Source organism: Notothenia rossii (assembly GCF_949606895.1).
Source record: "Notothenia rossii genome assembly, chromosome: 8".
Classification (NCBI taxonomy): Eukaryota; Metazoa; Chordata; class Actinopteri; order Perciformes; family Nototheniidae; genus Notothenia; species Notothenia rossii.
The window spans coordinates 16,073,420-16,094,686 of NC_136906.1; the positions used below are offsets into that span (position 1 = coordinate 16,073,420).

The following is a 21,267-nucleotide window of genomic DNA, read 5'->3' on the forward strand; positions in this document are numbered from 1 at the left end:
TATCCCCAATTCCCCTTAAGTGAATGTGTGTCAGTCTGAATTGACGCGGTTTGGCATCACAACGCTGTTATTAAAGTGTCTCTGATATAAAATGGGTGATGTTAGCATAGCAACCAAAGCTAAACGGACTACTTGCTATTGCTATCCTATTGTGGCATAACCCGTTTTCTACAGGCACATTTTACCGGCATATTTTTCATTATGATTCTACTTGTGATAGTCGAACATGACAACCTGTGCAGCACATGTATTGATTCCATCCGATAGCTGCTATAATACAAAACAAAATGTCTGCCTCTCTCCACAATGTTCAATAACAGCAAACGGATGGTCAAAGTAAGGTACAAATAAACAGAATCACACGAAGCCTGGTTAGTGTTGCCTGACTTTATAAAATCTGTTTCTTTTTATAAATGTGTGGTTGCCTTCTAGTCACTTTGCTCAGCACTACTGCTTGTAGGCAGGCATGACGAGACTCTTCAGTCGACCCATGTTCAGGGGAGGTGGGTTTAGTTTCTTGCACGCCTCGACGTAAGAGAGACGTAAGCGACGCCGCCTCTTAGCTCCGAAGCTCTTGCCTCTAGACCGACAATTTTTTGGAGCTGGAAGTGAACCCGGAGCTAAGAGGCAGCGCGGCTGCGGTGTGAACAGGAAAAAACGGTACTTTTCAGGCTCCAGCTCCGAGCCGGAACTGAAAATGCGTTAGTGTGAAAGGGGCATCAGTGAGGTGTTCTGTCAGTGAGGTGTTTAGTTTACAACAGCCTGTGACTGCCAATAATAGTTTAAATGTCTTCCTTACTGTAAGCAGTTATAAAATACCTGTTTGTGAAAGGTTATTTGTATTCTTTATTGTTCATATAGAAACCACTGCTTTCTGCTCACTGGTGAGTTAGCCTCTGAGTGTTAAACACATCAGGCTGGCAGCTGTATGGGCATCGCACTATGGTAGTTGTTATTTGCACATTGTTAATCAATGCATCCTTAAATTGTTTAACTGTGAGGTGTTATACAATTGTACTGTACTCTGAGTTTTTTAAGGTAAAAAAGGTAAAAAATAAACAGCATGATGGGATGTGCAGTACTAGTAGAGAGAACCAAATATCTAAAGCACTTTTTTGTTAATGTATGATTTGCTGCATACAAGGAATAAAACAAAAATCCTCTGTTGTACCATATTGAAGTATCATTATTTTTGCATCGTGTTGAATCGTATCATATCGCCCCGAATCGCATAATGTTGAATCAAATCGAATCGAACTGTATCGCAACAGGGGTGAATCGTATCATATCGCATCACCTGGTGTTTCAAATGTATCGTTAATGTATTGTATCGTGGCAACGTATCGAGATGCGCATCGCATCGGCCTCAGTGATGGAGATGCACATCCCCCCCCCCAAAAAAAATTCCCTAAATGAAGTCCGAGTTTGAAATATATCTCAAATAATATATGCACTGCCATTTCTCCACATAAACTTAACAGTCTGCAATGAAACGGTTGTCTCCTCTGTGCTCCACTTCCAACTTGGCGCACCGGTAACTTTCTCGTGCGAACAAAATACTATTTTGTTCGTATATCAAAGTATATCATGAACCTTAGGGGGTCAATATGTATTATATTGAATTATATTGCTCACCCTTCCACTACGGTCTCCCTGGCTTTACAAACATATCTGATAACGTCTAATGAATAGGATCCTTTACCTCTGTCTTCAGAAATATCAGCTGCAGTTTGACATTTTCGCACTCCTTATTCATCATCTTCTCCTCTGTGCCAAGTGAAAACGTATTGATGACCCCGTTGAATGGTTCCCTGTTTCCTTCATTTCTAAAACATATTAACACAAAGAAATGCCTAAATTCATAAAGCCTTAACACATTTTTATTTCAAAAATGTATTTAAATGTATTGTAAAACACAATTTATCCAACATAGTGTTTTATGTGATTATTATGTCGTTTCTTACGGGAAGGTCTTCTTAAATTCCTCGTCAATGCTGTCGGTCAAACATGAAGATAACTTCATATTGATGTTTATTAATTTCCCTTTTTTTGGTTTGTGGATGCCACCCTTCTCAACTACACACTTCAATGACCTGTGAAATGCACCACCTTTCTTTGCCTGAAACAAAACAAATTTTGTAAGACACATTTTCATATCAAGAGTAAACATTTGTTTTAATTTAATTATAAGTGAAATACTTACAGGATAAAGGACCGACTTTAAGACTTTTTCACAGGAACTTTGTGATGTTTTAACCCCCTCACTGAGGCATTTTCCAAAAGCTGTAAGGGTCTCTTTCATGGGTTCCCTGACTTTATCAAGTTCAAGACTCAGATTTTCTTCAAGTTCTATGGACACAGCCGTTTTTTCAGCCTGAAACTATACACAACACATTCATTATTTAAAGCATTTCAACCATAATTCATTATGGAACTTTTTTTCTCAAGCCCTTACAACAAAACGTACAAAGCCCTTTAATAAATTTGGCAATGCATCCTCTCTGAAGCAACACAAACTCAGTAAATCCAATACCTTGTTGGCTCCACAGGTAACATTACATGTAAGCAGTCTGTCTTTTACTTTACAATTTGTACACAACATTTTAGAGTACGCAGCTTACTTGTTTGCTGTGAATGTTATTATTTTCTGTCAATATTAAAGACAGAGAAAGATGTTTTTAATTGATCAAACCCCTTTTCTGCTACTGGCTCCCTGAATCAGAGAGAGAATCCCGCGAGCTCCAGACACATAGTTTCTTGTCTCAGAGTGCCAGTCATTGAGATCTTGCAGGTAATCCTGCAGTGAGGGAATTTCTGTAAAAAATGTAATATACTTACATTACATTCTTGAATTTACATGTTACACTCAATTAGTATCTCTACATACAGTATTTATTGGAGGAGATAAAACCATTTTGTCATCCGGGCTCACTTATGGAGACTTGAATCACCTGTGTCATTTCGCTTTAGACTTTTCTTTTTCAAGAACTCTTTGGAGCTCACTGTGAAAACCTTGAAACACTCCTTACCGAATTGTTTCTGAAAAAACAAACATGTTTCGATTTTAAAAGCAGGTATACACAACATTTGAGTTTGATTATCATCAAATATTACTCACCTTAACTTCTTTTAGTTTGTTGAATTCTGCGTTCACTTTTCTCTTGGCTTGTTCGTTTTCTTTCAGTATCTGAGCACGAACATCAGCTGATGACCTATTTGAAAAGATTTGTATTTGAAGAATTACATAAACTGAATATACATTCCAGGATATCATATCACTACGCATCTCGATCTTGCTTTCAATAACCAGTGATCACATGGAGTAGCTTAATCCAGCATCAAAAAGTGTTTGTGAAGCAACAACATTAGGAAAGAAATAAATGGCTGAGATGTTGAGGAATCAAGACACACATGCAGACATTTTAGAAACATGGATACTGTTATGATCATGAATAACCTGGTTGATCATGTTTCAAGTGAACATTATATCCCTGAATACGATCAAAACCAGGATACTAATGTGCCTGTTAACGTAATCAATGTTTCCATGGTTTCTCCTCTTGGCCATCTCCGTCTCAAGCGTCAGTGTCTAAATTGGATGGTATATTTAACTGTGTACTTTTGACATCTGAAACCACTTACTGATCATCTGAACCTCCAATAATATCAGACTTGGTGCAGATAAAATGAATCTGCCGACACTCGCCACCATTTCCCATGAGGCTACAGGATTCTTCCAGGATCTCCCAGGATTCTTTTTCTGAAGCTGCTCGATTTATCTCAGCCACAATCCACACAGTAGAACAACTTCCAACAAGCTGGAGGGGAATACAGCAAATAATAACCGTTACATCGTCAGTGCAACCTTCCACAGTAATCAGCATTGCATGTGGATGAATCACCTTTTTCCACATCTTGTCTCTGCTCTTGTTACGGTCCCCGTTTCCAGGAAGATCCACAAGTGTGACGTGTTGGAGAAGACGATTGTTCGGCACACTGACAGTCACACACTTCACCAGTGGCCAATACAACCTCTTCACGTCTTTTGACTCACTTCGTGTGTATTTGACTAATTCTGCAGATAAGTCTTCAGCCTAAAATAAATAATAGAGGCAATGCAAGGCCATTTATTTTACATGCACAAACTTTAACTTGAAATTGCTTTAAAAGATTGTGTTAAAGGTCCCATGTCATGCTTTTCCGGTTATTACCCGGTTTCTATGCATGTACACGGTCTGCAGAGTCAAAACCCCTCAAAGTACGGAGTCAAACTCTAACACAGAAAAGACCTCCCCAAAACGCCTCGTTGGAGATTTCTCATTTTCTTCCTGGGTACTCTGACGTGGGGATACCCAGAGGCCAAACCCTCTGCCAGCCTTTCACGAAACAAAGCTTCCCAAACCTTTCAGCGATTCATGCCGGATATGCACAGCGTAGGGCACTGAAGAATGATGCTGTTCCTACTTTGTTTGGACCAGCGGGAGATTCGGGTACACAATCATTGTTGTTTGTGTATTTATGATGTTTAAAACAAACAAGGTATCTACCACGACTGTTTCTAAACCTTTTTCGGGCTGCTAAATTGGGATCGCGGAGAAATTCTCTCCGCAGACCCATTCTCACAGCGTTATAAACCTTTTTCTTACTCAATATTAAGCCACACTTATTGTTTTTACTATGGCTGGGAGTGTTTGTGTGTGCTCAGGATGAATTTAGCTTGTTCTCGCTGTATCGCCGAGAGGCTCGTTGATGCGATCTGCTGCGAGGAGCGGAGATCGCAGCAACGAGCCTCTCAACGTCCCGACCAGAGCACACTGGGCTCAGCGGGGGGCCAGGAGCTCCAACAAGCCGTTTAGAACAGACAGTGATGACCGGTGAATACATACTATACAGAGATGCTGTATGAGAAGCCAATGTGAGTTTGGAAGATTGCACAGTATAAATCTATTTTAGTATACCTCAACAATGGAATTATGATCAGTAGAAATGGCCATGACATGGGAACTTTAAATAATTATTACAGCATAACATTAAAAATCCATTTGAAACCCTATCCCTGAAAAAACAACATCTGAATTAAATCAAAAAGTAGCAAACCATACGTTTATATTTAAGCAATGGGGAACAATTAGGTTTGACTTTTTTAACATGATTTCAAATGTAAAGCTGGTAGTGCCTTAAAATATCTAGGCTTTTGCAAGCAAGTTAGTTACTGTTAGATATTTTCTTTCCTATGATGCATAAAGTAGAATTTGTAGCTATTGTTATTCGAGCCCAGATAGATCAAGCCCATTTTCCTGAGTACATACCCAATTTACGTCTGCATTTGGTGTTCTGTTGTAAAACTACGCCAATCAAGAAGTTTAATGAAATTATATAAGTTGTAGTCTTACTTACTGTATCCCTTGTCAAAATCTTACTCTTGGAATGGAGAAATTCAGGATTTTTTTTGAAGTATTTTTCATTCATGAGGTTTTCAGGAGAGTTTTCTTTCCATTCTTCTCCATACAGCACTGACAGCTTTTCAACACTGTCTAGATAATCTTCGTCTTTTTCCTGATCTTCATTATCACCAAGGAAATGATTCAACTCCTCTTCCCACTCCTAAACAAAGATATGTTTTATTATATGGATGTTGTGTAGTCAGCATATATATTTATTTGCAGCTTCATCATAAACGTTGAAATAGCTCTAAGTTAACAAACATATTTAGCTTATTTTACCTCTTTTGTAATGAACTCGATTTCTGCCTTATACTTTGCATTACGCATGTTAGCCTCCACTTTAATCATCACTGAGGTACATGCACAGATTCTTCCAGAGGGCAAGAGATCCTGCTCTTCAATGACGGCATTTATCAGAGAGCTCTTTCCAGCCCCCGTTCTACCAAAGACGCCGACCACCTCCCTCTTGTCTGTCTCCAAATCGTTGATTTTATTTCTGTGGTGCACGAGTTTGAATATGGGTTTTTGATCAAATTAACAAATGTAACAAACACTAAAAGATTGTGTCAAAATCTTGCTTGACAACACTACTTACTTCAGGAACTTGTTGAACTTGTCGTCTTGGTCAGGTAGTTTATCAAGGACACAACTCATGATGTTTTTAACCTTAGACAGAATGACTTCTTCTGTAAGAGTAAAAGTAAAGAACTATTCAGCAGGAACCAATAACCAGCATATCCATTAAGATGTATTCCCAATTAAGTATCATTTTCATCATTTATGAATGATGGCAGGTATCTAAGGCCATTATAACTTAATAAGACCTGTGTTGCTACATATATGTAAGTTCATTTGCTGAACAATAATACATTAAACACATTATACCTATTAACCCTACTTTCTAATATTTTGGAAAGTAATATAAATACCTCTTTTTGTAACTTGTTTATCCTCACGTGGTCGTTTTCTGGCTGGTGATTGGCTGGACTCATCCTGGAGATCCAACTTCCTCTTTCCTTGTGTTGAATTTTTTTGTAAATAACATTTTTTTTTTATTAAAACATTTTTTTCAATACTGTTTAGATATAGCAGGTTTATTATTGTTTATAAAATATCAATAAACCTGCATATAATCCATAAGGCACTTTGTATCTCACCTTTATCATTTGTGTTGCTGGTGGACGGACAAACCTGAGGATGAACATGAACATTTGACTCTTTGTCCTCTCACAGGGAGTTACAGGCTTGAACACACATCGTCACAATTCACACACACACCAACATTTGCATTTCATTTCCCATTCAAAACTCTAGGTAAAATAATATATACTTGAAACATGGCTATCTATCAAGTGATCACATTCAGCATTCTTTTAACTGAATGAACAGCACTATGAACAAATTAAACAGTTCACAGTTCTTCAGTTAAAGGGGACTGTCTCAGAACGCTTCAAATATCAATGCATGAAGGATTGAGTCAAGTTCAATGATAACAAGCATGGTCCATTTAAAGTTATCATTACCTGAGCAGGTGGCCATGTACAATGTTGAACAGACAATGACAATACAAAAAGTGAATTCAACTGCATTCAACTAACTTCAAAAGAAGAATCAGATGTTTCCAGATTTGTTGTGTTTTGTTCCTCCTAGTTAGAAAGGAAAATAGTCTCAAATCCATAATAGTAAAGAACTTTGATACAATGATGGTAAAGTCAACAAGATATATTATACTCCTTTGTATGTAGATGTTGTATATTTCTTGAGATGAATGAGACCAATTCATACAAATGCAGACACTACCTTTAACCACATGAGTTTCTTTTGGAATTTTGACCGTGGTCCCACAATTGGGATCAAGGCAGCAATGTGATGATCTTCCAGACAAAAAAGACTTTCCTTGTCAACTTCGTGATCTGTAAAAAAAAATGTAATTAAGAAATGTCAACCAATTGCAAATATCTGTAGATGTGTATTTTGCATGGAGTAAAAATGTGAGTTCAGGTGTTGAAAATATGTTTTAAAGAGCATTACAGCCTCATAAGGTTGTCTGAACTGAATTCATATTCATATTTTGTTATTTGTTATTTTCAGTCTTGATATCAGTGCTGCTGAAAAGATGCTACAGCAAATAAGTCACTCTGAAATTAATATTTAATAGTTTCCTTTCTGTGTGAAAATGTACAAGTCTTTAAGATTGTTTAGTATGTCAGGGATATGTCAGAAAATTACTGAGTAACGATGTTGAGGCAATTTATGTGTCTTCAAGTATATGCAGATATTTCAGTATTCGAAGGTCATATCGACTTTGTATAATATTTTTGCCCAACAAAAAGCATGTTAATACTTTACCTTTAAATGTTTGTATCCATTCGGTGAGTCTCCATTGAGTTAATTTGTTGCAAACAAAATCATCCATGATTAAGAATAGCAACTGGAAAGTAAACAAATAATTGTTTTAATCAACAAAATAACTACTTGTGAGAGATTTGATATTTTTATAGAAAAATAAAGGGTTATTGAAGTGATAATGGCTGCCTAATTAAAATGTTTATATGAAGCATGTAGGACATATTTGTGTCATCACAAGATAAGCACAAATAACTGAGTACAAATTTCAGAAATTCCTTTTTAGGGGAGCCTGCAAGCTTACCTACTATTTTCATTCATCTACACCCCAACAGACAAATGAGCTTTCAAGTTCCCCAGTGGAATGGAATCTATGAAACGTGAAAAAATGTATTCAGAATAAAAGATCAATTGTTGTCAAACACAAGTACAGCTGACATTAACATCTGAATCATGAACTACTCTATGCCAGAACATCTATTGGCAATTTTCTTTTCTGATAATTGTTTGGTTAAATGTTCAAGTAAAAATGTCATGGTTCCAGATTCTCAGATGTTAGCTTTCCTGCTTTTTTCAGAGTGTTAGCTGTCCAAACAAAGTGATTATAACCGTCTTGAAGGCTACCAAACTTGATTCCACCCAAATAAAACAGTAACAGTAATAATACTAATCTAAGGATATAATATAATGGGATAAGATAAATAGAAAAATTCAGGGCCAAATCAGAAATGCTCAATGCGGTTGTTTTTCCCGATCAATATGCCTATACCTCTGGGATACTTTTCTGCTAAATGACACTTTTATGTTCAGTTGAGTAACATGACTTTAAGGTCGTGGTTTCTTGTTTTTTTCTGTGTTCCAATTTGTATTTATTTAACCCTTGGATGCATAAGTGGATCTTTTTGGACCCGGTGAGGTGGTTTTCTTGAAGTATCTTTGTAATTACAATTTATCATTTCATATTCCAGCTATTTCTCAAAAAACATGTTTTGGATATCATGCATTCACATTTTAAATTGACATATTAAGAAAGTGTAGTTTTTGTATTACCCAAGCTTCTAAGTGGGTCAAAAATGACCCGCATGCATTTTCTATGAGATCCTATGGGAACCTTTGATTCTTATCACCTGTGGCTGTCAGGAATACATTCACTGTATACCACACAGACTACATCACAAGTGACACCTCTCAGGAAGATTATTTTACACAGCAAGATCTGATACCTGTCAGTATAATAATAATAAATTATATTTGTATAGGGCTTTTTAAGGACTCAAAATTGCTTTACGATATAAGGGAAGGTTAGGGTGGGGGGGGGTATAGGACTGTCAAACTTAATCAACCGGCATTGATTGATGGGGGGAGGGGGGGGCTATGAGTAGACAAGAGGAGAAGAGATGAGTTTTGAATGAGGGTCTCAAAATAGCGGAGATCTTTGCATCAATATGTGCAAAACGTTTTTTTCAAAATTTAAAAAAATGTCTAAAATTATTATATAAAAAATTAAATATAAAATATTTCTAATGCGAACCAAAATATAATATTAAATATTATACAAGTGATTTTTCTTAACCAAAATGACAAAAATGGCATAAAAACACATTATTCTAATACGGGTCCTTTAAGACCCACTTATGGAAGAGTGTGGGTCCAGTCACTCATGCATCTAAGGGTTAAAGCAGAAACACAGAACAACATGGTACAAAACACATACCAGGCACGTACACAGATATCAAAGTGGGCTTGAGCCCCTGCCTTTTTCTTCCTCCAGAGAAAGTAATTTTTATAATATTTATTTTTAATAAATGAATATATATATATATATATATATATATATATATATATATATATATATCTAGTCCTGTCTGCGCACAGTTTCCCTTTCCAAAAATATATTGATTGAATAAAAAATATATATATCAGGTCGGGAGATTAGACTGTCAGGAACCTATGCTCTCTCTACCCTCCCTACATCCCTCCCTCCCTCCCTCCCTCCCTCCACGTCGCCTGCACAGCGGTGCGGACAGTCAACGGCAGTCACTTCAGATGGACAGGTAGCACCACGTAAACAGAATATACAGCTCCCTTACAAAACAAACAAAAACACGTGCGTTGGTTTTGAAAATAATGTAATGTTAATGTGTTTTTCAAGAGCCTGTGGCAAAGGTAGCAACCAAACAAGAAAAACTAACACTTTAACATACAACATACAATGCATTCCATATAGAACATGACTTACAAACTTAACAATGAAACAAAATAATATGAATCCTTCCAAAGCTTACCTTTAGCGTACAGTCTGTTGATATGAAGCCAAAAGCAGGTTAAAGGAGTCTCTCGCTTAGTATCCCAATAACTGCCCAACCCAACCTGGAAAACGCAATTTACATTTTTGTTTGTTTCCGCTGATAGGTGCAGAAAGTTACTCCTCCCACACTAAATTAATCATGTGTTATTTTAATGCAATTTGAACTGCATTTGTGTCTGAAATGTAAACCCTTATCCTATGCCCTGTTAAAGTTGTCATTTTCTCTAATCATGTGGGTATTTTTATGTCAAGTGTTTGTATAATTCTAACCTCATAGGGTAGAATTAAGAAGTTTAAAATGTGAAACAACTCTTCAATTCTCAAACACTACATGAGGTCTCTATAAGGTAGTTTGGGACCAATCAGTAAGTAGCACTTTGGTGACTTTAAAAAGCATACTGACTCCATAACTACTCATCATAAATTAAAAAAGCCGCACCCTAACCGATTTGGCAGGAAGAGGAAATGGAAAATGATTTGTTTATCTAACAATAGAAATGTATGTCATTAAAAACCTAGCGCAGATAGATCCTTTAACAAGAACATGAACAATAAAAGTGAATTGTATTGGTTCATTGGAGTGTATACCACATCAAATACATGTATGCATTAAGAATAGGCAGTAAAAAAGTGAATAACAAGAAACCAATCAAGTCATCATCTAGATCTCTCTATTTCTCATATATGAATTAAAAAAAACAGACCTTTTTTTGTTTTTTCATGCCAAATCGTGTTTTTTGATGACCAAAATAAATTCTGAATTTAAACCTTCTTGGCTCAAGATATACAGTATTTACACTGAAACCTTGACTGAAGCAGCAGGGGAGTACATGACGGTTAAAGATCTCATGAGGGGTTTGCTGGGGTTTGCTGTGGGTCTTGATGGAAGTGATTTTGTTTTAGTCCTTTAAAGTACATGAACATACATCATTCTAGATACTTTTCTTCTTACTTGCTTTCATTTAGTTTTATGGTTTTAGCAACATTTCTGGTCATTTGGTCCCAAAGGATTCAGTTTAAGATAATGTTTTGTTATAATCTGGACTGGCCTATATTTAAGGTCATTAAGCCACTTGGAGAGGGAGATTTACTTGTCAGAAGTTTTTTCTTGACATTTTATACTGGTACCAACAGCAGCCTAATCGCCATTGCACACACTTTAAAAAGACAAAGTTCTGAAACAATAATGCAAATGTAGCAGGTTGGAAATGCTATATGTTAAGTTTTACTTAAACAGACACTACTTTTTGTTAATAATATAATCTTTCCAACACACTTTGAACTCCTAACATTTAGACAATATACTGTAACGTCAGAAGATGGCGCTCTGGCTCTGCTTTGGATCCATTAGGGAGCCTATAGCCACGAGCTCAGATCATGCGCATGTCAGAAATAAACAAGCTGTGACCTGAGGAGGACGTTAACTTTGGTCCTCTCTCTACCAATCCACATACACTGTTTATATGTTGGCTACACAGTGCTCCCTAGCCTGTGTAACCCTTGCTGCTGGTCCAGATTACCCCTAGGTCTGGTGCCGGTAACGCACACTGAGAAATTAACATTTAACTTTTATATTACAGTTTTTCTCAATCGCTAAACCCACTTTTTAGAATCTAAATTCATTTCTTCAAAACAAGAGCATAGCCATCTAAACAGAAACACACTTGCCATAACTCTGAATATCTTTTGCAAAATGCACTTACATGACCAAAACTGAAAATACTGGTCACAAAAAAGAATAAGTCGATCGAAACAGAACAAATTGTCCTCTAATGAGACAAATGTGTTTTCATAACTGAAACTCCGGTCACCATAATAACCCATTCTACCATAACAATATACATTTCTGGCAAAGTGCTCTAAGGCACTCAAAACTAAAAATACCCCTTCCAAAACCAGATACCTTCTCCAAAAACAAACATTTGTCAGCTCATGAGAAGACTATTTGAACAGTCATTACTAAGTGGCACACTAAATACTGACTACAATCATCAATACACAAACCTCAAGCTATCGATATTGGAAACTGAACGGAAAACTGACAAGTTGGGAGAAACAAACTTACATATAGGAAAAACAGAGTCTTACTGTAACTATGCCATTGTTTTTATTGTCTCATTTTCAGAAGAGCACCGTAACAGAAACAAAAGACGAATAGCAATACACTGGAAAAAAATAACATGGGTAAATGATGTAAATCAGCAGTAAAGCAGAGAATGAGATCTATATAACTTTACTGATCTGCTCTTTGGCGTCTGTCTGGCCACATAGCCTCATCTACGTCACAGCGTATGTCTTCCCTTGCAAGGCAGCGTGGGAAATATCTCCTTGCGTGTCGACACCACCCTTGACAGGATTCCGCAGAGATGTCCCGACAGCCAGCATTCATTGCGTCCAAAAGGGGCATTCTGTCATGAGGATGATGGTCATAAACCTTCCATCTCCAGGCAGAGAAGAACTCCTCAATGGGGTTTAGAAATGGGGAGTATGGAGGGAGGAACTCCATGGCCATGTGTGGATGAGCCTCAAACCATGCCCTCACGTCACGAGAGTGGTGGAATGCCACATTGTCCCATATGACCACGTGAACCGACCTCACTTGATCCCTCTCTTCTGGTGGCACAAGTCCGTCATACAGGACATCCAGGAAGGCAAGGACACGTTGCGTGTTATATGCTCCCATTACAGTAAAGGGATGTGAGCAAGGACGCCTTGTGTCGAGATAGCCGCACACAATGTTATGTTTCCTCCCCTTTGGCCTGGAACAAAGACTGTCGCTCTTTGCCCAATAAGGTTCCTCCCACGTCTCCTCACTTTGGAGAGGTTGAAGCCTGCTTCATCCACATATACAAAAACATGTGGTAATGCATTGCCTTCCAGCTCCATCATTCGCTAAAGAAAATGAAACAAACAGAGGACCGTTTTACATTACTGTAAGCAGTCAGACATACTAAAAATATAGGCAAGCCATCAGTGTGATTGAGGTCCTTACCTGTACATACCGGTGCCTTAAATCCTTCACACGGTCAGAGTTGCGTTCAAAAGGAACCTTATAGATCTGTTTCATTCTGAGGTGTTGCCTCTTTAACACCCGGTCAATGGTTGCAACACTTATAGACTGAATGTTACTGAAGACATCCTGGTCTGCAATTATTCTGGCCTGAATCTCCCTTAAGCGGATTTCATTGTTGGCCACAACCATATCAACAATGGCAGACTCTTGTTCTGGAGTAAAGGCCTTTCGTCTGCCACCAGAGCGGGGTGCTCTTTCAGTTCTATCAATAAATATTTGAGAATGTTATGTACTGTAATATAAAAACAGTGATCGAAACCTACATCAAAATAGAAATGCATGAAGTGCTGTAAAAAAGGGTTACAGTAGCTTACCTATTTTCGTGCCTGAAGATCCTAATAATGGATGCCACTGTTGATCTCGGTATATTGGGCTGAACCCTTTGGCCAGCCTCACTGAGGGACATGCCATGGTTTATGACGTGGTCCACAATAGTTGCACGGGTGTTGTCCGAAACTACTGTTCGCATTGGTCCCCTTTCAACTCTTCCACCACGCATACGTACAGCCCTCCCTCTTCCTCTCTGAACATGAGGGTTCCCTCTTCCTCTCTGAACATCAGCTCTCCCTCTTCCTCTCTGAACATCAGCTCTCCCTCTTCCTCTCTGAACATCAGCCCTCCCTCTTCCTCGCTGAACAACAGGGTTCCTTCTTCCTCTCAGAGCTCCTCTACCTACTCGATCAGCCATTTTGTTTACACAAACATCTTACTGAAGTGAGGGAGGTCTTTTATAGGATTCTCACTACAGTAATTACAATTACTATAGGAAATTCATTGATGTCAGCTGTGAGCAATTCATTTACATGGAAGTGAAGTACTCAATTCACCCCAATACAAAAAAAACATTTCTCAATGTGCAAAAAGGAAAAGACCACAATTACTGACTGTAAAAATGTTGTATCAGCTATAGCTAATCCTCCCCATATGAACATCTCAAAGACCTATGCAAGTCATATCAACACTATTATAGCTTTACCGGCACCATTTAAAAAAATATTTTAAGTACAGTCATGCAAATTCTATCATGTAAATGTTTTCAATGTAACATCATTACTATAAGGTATACAGTACATTCCATGGAGTTACCTTTTTCAATGGGCTGATTGACTGATAACAAGTGTTAATATTTTGCACATCAAGTGTCAATTAGTGTAGCTATGGTCTAAGTTTATGAGGAAGTGTTATCCACTGTGAGAAGATTATTTGTTGTTTTGTAGACATGAGTTACACAACAGATTTTTGATCTTTGTGTAGAGAATTGTAACTTCAGTTAGAGAATTGTGTGATCTGTTTTGCAAAACACTGCTTAGCATCTGCATTTTGTGTGATATCAATGAGAAATGGTATACTGTTGTAGAGAAATGGTTTTCTGTTTCGATGGCTGTGCTGTTGGTTTGATGAAAGGAATTTTGATTCTAAATAGTGGGTTTAGCGATTGAGAAAAACTGTAAACGTTTACTATTGTTATTGTAAAGAACATTCAACACTGGAGTAAGTTGAGTAAGGATGTCACATTTCATGCTTCAAAGAGATATTAGTATATTTATAGGGTGGCTTTGCTGCTTCAGAAAACAGAAATAAACAAACATAACTGATAAGAATGGTGGTAAACTTTGGGACAAATCAGTAAGTTCATGTTGGTGACATTAACAAGCATGATGCATTACTACTCATTATACATTAAAAAACCTGCAACCTATACTGAACCGGTTTGGCAGGAAGAGCAGATGGAAAATCATTTGTTTATCTAACAATAGAAATGTATGTTATCAAAAACATAGAGCAGATAGATCCTTTAACAAGAACATGAGCAATACAAGTGCATTTTATTGGTTTATTGGAGTGTACCACATCAAATACATGTATGCAATAATAATTTTGAATGGAAAAAAAGAGTAAATAATAAGGAACCAGATAAGCCATCATCTAGATTTCATACATGAATGAAAAAACACTAAACACCATTAATTTGCAGTGAGTTTTGTCCTTTAAAATAAGAGAAAACAGATAAAAATAATTATGTGAGAAGCCTAGTCTATATCCAAATCCCCCTACAGTAGAGCTGAAGATTTAATTAATTCATTGAAATTTCACCCCAAACTTATCAAACAATGCTAAACAGAATATAAACAGATTCAAAACAGAAAATACATATATGAAAAAGACAAAACAACTGTTAAAGCATTAAAAGCAAAACGTCTCTGTGACATCACAGCAGTGGCTGAGATCCAATATCTATTTTCCGATACACGGGCATAGTGAAGACTTTTTCACCGGGGTATCTCATTCAAAGCTTAACAGAAGACAGCATAGCAACTCATAGTTTGTCATTATGGTCAAAATGTTCCCAGAGGTCTCTCCTCCTCTCCAAAACAAACTGACCCAGAGAGTAAAGCTGCTTCAGCACTGAATAAAGCAGTCTACTTTTAAAGTAAGTGTTTCCTTGATGGATACAAGCCAGAGAGGCTACAAGCTAATGCAAAGTGACCTTAGCTTCTCTGCAAACAGTTCTGGAGGTTTAACGTTTCATAGTTGATCTGTAAGTCCTCTTACATCGCCAAACATTGGTACAAACCAAGGTGTTAACCTCTCAAGTCCTGTTGCCTGAGCTCGGGTAAAAGCCTGTTCGTTAAAAAATACCAAGATTTAAAGTGTTTAGTAAAAGTGTGCTGAAAACTGGATTAAAAAGTACATTTATGAAAGCTAAAATGCTGATGCCCACAAAAGCAGGGGTGGGATGGATGTGGGGGTCGCTATTGACATGGAGATATTCCTTTATGGGCTGTAAAAACCTAAGATTATCAACAAACTGCTTTTTAAAAGGATTTTAAAATGACATGAATTAGGGCAGCCCCTTATGCTAACAATAAAAAACAGTAGTAGTAAAAAGAGATACAAAAAATGGTTGAGACCCAATCCAGAGGCCTCCTGTCTTATAACCTCGGTAGGTTAACTGGCGTCTGCTGTTACTCTCCACTGATCAACCCTGAAACGTAAACCAGAGAGACAAAGAGCGAAGTTGTGAAATTGAATATTAATAACAAACACTTGTTAACATCTTATTAACAGTTTGATCATCAGTTTCACTAAAACCTACCTGTGCACATGATGGACGCACTGTAGCTGCTTGACCCGGTTAATCACTACTGTAATAAAAACACTGTTAGTATTTTCTGAAAACATGTCATAAGCTGGCTAATTTTTATATTTTATATTATGTTTAAATGTAGTTTTACCAAATAATTGCACCATCATCTGCGCTTTAGGTCAGTTCATTGTAGTGTTTGTTTACCGACTCAAGCTGCTCACTTACATCTAAAAAACAAAAAAAACATATTGTTTCAAAGAAGTGGATTCATTGAATACACTAATGGAAATGTATTGACTTTTTAATTACGATCAAATGTACAGTATTGTTTGAGATTTTGTTTTGTTTCCTTTACCTGGGATGGAGACACCATCTGTTTTGAGTGACAGCTCAATTGATTCCTGGATCGTGCTCTCCAGTTTCTCCAGGATCTCCAACTAAATCAGCATTGAAATATTTATCACTTATCACTGACGTTTTTGGACATGTATGTTTGTGTTGCAGTGTTCCTAGTTGAATTTCCCTTGAATTAAGAAAAGTCCTTTTTGTAAATGATGACCACAAATTATTGATAAACATTGATATGTGCAGCCCAACATGTTTCAGTGAAGAATTATTTCTGTAAGACGAAATATAAATTGTGACAAACCTTCAAGTCTCTCAGCTGTTCCATCATGGCGTCTTTAGCCTGAGCAAACATGACGTCCTTTGAATCATGTACGTGCTTTTCAATAGTTTCCCTCATGTTTCTCAGCATGCCTGGTCCTCCAAATTCTTTTGCTCCTACACAAAACAGAAACATGTTGACATCAAAATATTACAACATAGAAATGTGTAGAAGTGTATTTCTATGTCTGTAATGATCTTCTGTCTTACTGTCATAGCATGGTTTCATGGTCTCCTCGATTGTTGTTGTCAGGCTGCTGTAGATCGTTTTCTTTCGCTCACGGATGAGTTTGTTGAGTTTCGTTTTCATTTTTTCTTCCTAAGAGAAAGAATGTGAAGCAGATAACATATTTTAAAATCAATAAGTTACAAAAAAGGCTCATAATTTCTTCCAGATTTTACCCTGAAAATCAGTACATTATTCAAACTGATAGCACGTGTTCACCAGCTGGGAGTGCACTTTGCTCAATATCAGAATATTCTATTGTAATCTTTAGTGTGTCTTCATGACTTGGGGCAGGGTCAGCTTTACAGCTGCAGTTAATTTTTCAAAGCCATCTCCAGTTCGTGAGTTATTCCAGTACAATGTATATGAATATGTTAACTGATCAAAATGTATTATATTTAATAATATTGCTCACCCTTCCACTACAGTCTCCCTGGCTTTACAAACATATCTGATAACGTCTAATGAATAGGATCTTTTACCTCTGTCTTGAGAAATGTCAGCTGCAGTTTGATATTTTCGTACTCCTTATTCATCATCATCTCCTCTGTGCCAAGTGAAAACACATTGAAGACCCCGTTGAATGGTCCACTGTTTCCTTCATTTCTAAAACATATTAACAAAAATAAATGCTTACATTCATAAGGCCTCAACAAATTGTATTTCAATAATGTATATAAATGTATTGTAAAACACAATTTATCCAACATAGTGTTTTATGTGATTATTATGTCATTTCTTACGGGAAGGTCTTCTTAAATTCCTCGTCAATGCCGTCGGTCAAACATGAAGATAACTTCATATTGATGTTTATTAAATCTCCACTTGTTGGTTTGTGGATGCCACCCTTCTCAACTACAGACTTCAATGACCTGTAATTTAGCTGAAACAAAACACATTTTGTAAGAGACATATTCATATTAAGAGCAATCAGTTGTTTTGATTTAATTACAACTTAAATACTTACCGGATCAAGGACCGAGTTTAAGACTTTTTCAAATGAACTTTTAGATGTTTCAACCCCCTCACTGAGGCATCTTTCAAAAGCTGTAAGGGTCTCATCCATGGGTTTCTTGACTTTATCAAGTTCAAGACTCAGCTTTTCTTCAAGTTCTATGGACACAGCCGTTTTTTCAGCCTGAAACTATACACAACACATTCATTGTTTAAAGCAATACAACCGTAATTCATTATGGAACTTTTTTTCTCAAGCCCTTACAACAAAACGTACAAAGCCCTTTAATAACTGTGGCAATGCATCCTCTCTGAAGCAACACAAACTCAGTAAATCCAATACCTTGTTGGCTCCACAGGCAACATTACATGTAAGCAGTCTGTCTTTTACTTTACAATTTGTACACAACATTTTAGTGTATGCAGCTTACTTGTTTTCTATGAATGTTATTATTTTCTGTCAATATTAAAGACAGTGAAAGATGTTGTTACTTGATCTTACCCCTTCTCTGCTGCTGGCTCCCTGAATCAGAGAGAGAATCCCGCGAGCTCCGGACACATAGTTTCTTGTCTCAGAGTGCCAGTCATTGAGATCTTGCAGGAATTCCTTCAGTTTGGGAATTTCTGTAAAACAGGTAACATACATACATTACATTCTTGAATCTAAGTGTTATACTCAATTATTATCTCTCCACATTTATTGGAGGAGATAAAACCATTTTGTCATCGGGGGCTCACTTATGGAGACTTGAATCACCTGTGTCATCTGGGTCTAGACTGTTCTGGTTCATGAACTCTTTGGAGCTCACTGTGAAAACCTTGAAACACTCCTCACTGAATTGTTTCTAAAAAAAAGAAAAAACAGTTTCAATATCAAAGCAGGTTTGCAGTTTTGGACAATATTTGTGTTTGATTTTCCTTCAATATAACTCACCTTAACGTCTTTTAGTTTGCTGAATTCTGCCCTCACTTTTCTCTTGGCTTGCTCGTTTTCTCTCAGTATCTGAGCACGAACACCAGCTGCTGACCTATATGAAAATAATTGTATTTGAAGAATCACATAAACTGCCTATACATTCCAGGATATCATATCACTATGCAGCATACTCATCACTTTCAATAACCAGTGATCACATGGAGTAGCGTAATCCAGCATCAAAAAGTGTTTGTGAAGCAACAACATTAGGACAGAAATAAATGGCTGAGATGTTGAGGAATCAAGACACACATGCAGACATTTTAGAAACATGGATACTGTTATGATCATGAATAACCTGGTTGATCATGTTTCAAGTGAACATTATATCCGTGAATACGATCAAAACCAGGATACTAATGTGCCTGTTAACGTAATCAATGTTTCCATGGTTTCTCCTCTTTGCCATCTCCGTCTCAAGCGTCAGTGTCTAAATTGGATGGTATATTTAACTGTGTCCTTTTGGCATCTTAAACCACTTACTGATCATCTGAACCTCCAAGACTATCAGACTTGGTGCAGATAAAATGAATCTGCCGACACTCGCCACCATTTCCCATGAGGCTGCAGGATTCTTCCAGGATCTCCCAGGATTCTTTTTCAGCAGCTGCTCGATTTATGTCAGCCACAATCCACACAGTAGAACAACTTCCAACAAGCTGGAGGGGAACACAGCAAATAATAACGGTTACATCGTCAGTGTAACCTTCCACAATAATCAGAACTTTATGTGGATAAATCACCTTTTTCCACATCTTGTCTCTGCTCTTGTTACGGTCCCCGTTTCCAGGAAGATCCACAAGTGTGATGTGCTGGAGACGACGATTCTCCGGCACCCTGAAGGTCACACACTTCACCAGTGGCCAATACCCCCTCTCCACCTCTTCACCATGTTCCACACATCGTGTGTATTTGACCAATTCTCCAGATAAGTCTTCAGCCTAAAAAAATAAAAGGCCATTTCTTTTACATGAACAACTTTAACTTGAATTTGCTTTAAAAGATTGTGTTAAATAATTATTAGAGCATAACATTAAAAGTCAATTTGAAACCCTATCACTGAAACAACCACATCGGAATTAAATCAAGAAGTAGCAAACCTTACGTTTATATTTTAGCAATGGGGAACAATTAGGTTTAAAATGTTTAACATGATTTCAAATGTAAAGCTGATAGTTCCTTAACATATCTAGGTTGTTGCAAGCAAGTTAGTTACTGTTAGATATTTTCTTTCCGTGCATAAAGTAGATATGGTTTAGTAGTTATTGTTATTAGAGCCCAGATAGATCAAGCCCATTTTTCTGATGACATACCGAATTTACGTTCGCATTTGGTGTTCTGTCGTGAAACTACGCCAATCAAGAGTCTGTCTAATGAAATTATATAAGTTGTAATCTTACTTACTGTATCCCTTGTCAATATCTTACTCTTGGAATTGAGAAATTCAGGAATATCTCTGAAGCATTTGTCTTCCATGAGGGTTTCAAGAGACCTTCTCCTCCATTTTCCGTACAGCGCTTTCAGCTTTTTAACAGTGTCTTGATCATCTTCGGCTTTTTCCTGATCATCACGGAAATGATTCAACTCCTCTTCCCACTCCTAAAAAATATATGTTTTATTATATGGCATGTTGTGTAGTCAGCTTATACATTCATTTGCAGCTTCATCATAAACGTTGAAATAGCTCTAAGTTAACAAACACATTTAGCTTATTTTACCTCTTTTGTAATGAACTCGATTTCTGCCTCATACTTTGGGTTGTGCATGTTAGCCTTCACTTTAATCATCACTGAGGTACATGCACTGATTCTTCCAGAGGGCAAGAGATTCTTCACTCCAATGACGGCATTTATCAGAGAGCTCTTTCCAGCCCCCGTTCTACCAAAGACGCCGACCACCTCCATCTTGTCTGTCTCCAAATCGTTGATGTTCTTTCTGTTGTGCAAGAGTTTGAATATGGGTTATTGATCAAATTAACAAATGTAACAAACACTAAAAGATTGCGTCAAAATCAAGAAGAAATCCACCTGCATGTACGAACATCCTATTTAAGCATAATACTATCGTCAGACTGATTTTTGGATTTTTAAAAATGTGGACTTTTACAAATCACAACAGTGATTTCAGTGTAACCTTCCACAATAATCAGCATCGCATGTGGCAGGGGCTCGTCACTGATGTCGACT

General features: G+C 37.3%; 2 protein-coding genes and 1 long non-coding RNA gene across 3 annotated transcripts in view; all 3 read right to left on the bottom strand.

The window, feature by feature from the left end:
- LOC307014607 (nuclear GTPase SLIP-GC-like) overlaps positions 1–7,897 on the bottom strand; it is a 37,987-nt gene extending 30,090 nt beyond the window's left edge. Inside the window, exon 1 of the mRNA XM_079642623.1 lies at positions 7,794–7,897. Within this exon, the coding sequence (XP_079498749.1) occupies positions 7,794–7,860 (67 nt within the window). The 5' untranslated portion in view covers positions 7,861–7,897. The remainder of the gene's footprint in view (positions 1–7,793) is intronic.
- The window catches only part of LOC307014608 (nuclear GTPase SLIP-GC-like), a 29,935-nt gene that overhangs the window by 5,622 nt on the left and 3,046 nt on the right, over positions 1–21,267 (bottom strand). The window contains exons 8-19 of the mRNA XM_079642627.1: positions 20,800–21,016; positions 20,486–20,680; positions 19,825–20,022; positions 19,565–19,740; positions 19,040–19,133; positions 18,863–18,950; positions 18,608–18,729; positions 18,119–18,295; positions 17,895–18,034; positions 17,634–17,757; positions 17,136–17,244; positions 16,909–17,042 (exon numbers count right to left, since the gene is read on the bottom strand). Of these exons, the coding sequence (XP_079498753.1) occupies positions 16,909–17,042; positions 17,136–17,244; positions 17,634–17,757; positions 17,895–18,034; positions 18,119–18,295; positions 18,608–18,729; positions 18,863–18,950; positions 19,040–19,133; positions 19,565–19,740; positions 19,825–20,022; positions 20,486–20,680; positions 20,800–21,016 (1,774 nt within the window). The remainder of the gene's footprint in view (positions 1–16,908; positions 17,043–17,135; positions 17,245–17,633; positions 17,758–17,894; positions 18,035–18,118; positions 18,296–18,607; positions 18,730–18,862; positions 18,951–19,039; positions 19,134–19,564; positions 19,741–19,824; positions 20,023–20,485; positions 20,681–20,799; positions 21,017–21,267) is intronic.
- On the bottom strand, positions 12,189–14,591 carry LOC307014609. Its single transcript, XR_013801265.1, has 2 exons — positions 13,091–14,591; positions 12,189–12,990 (listed from the first exon to the last, which is right to left on the bottom strand). It is a non-coding gene; the product is annotated as an uncharacterized lncRNA (long non-coding RNA).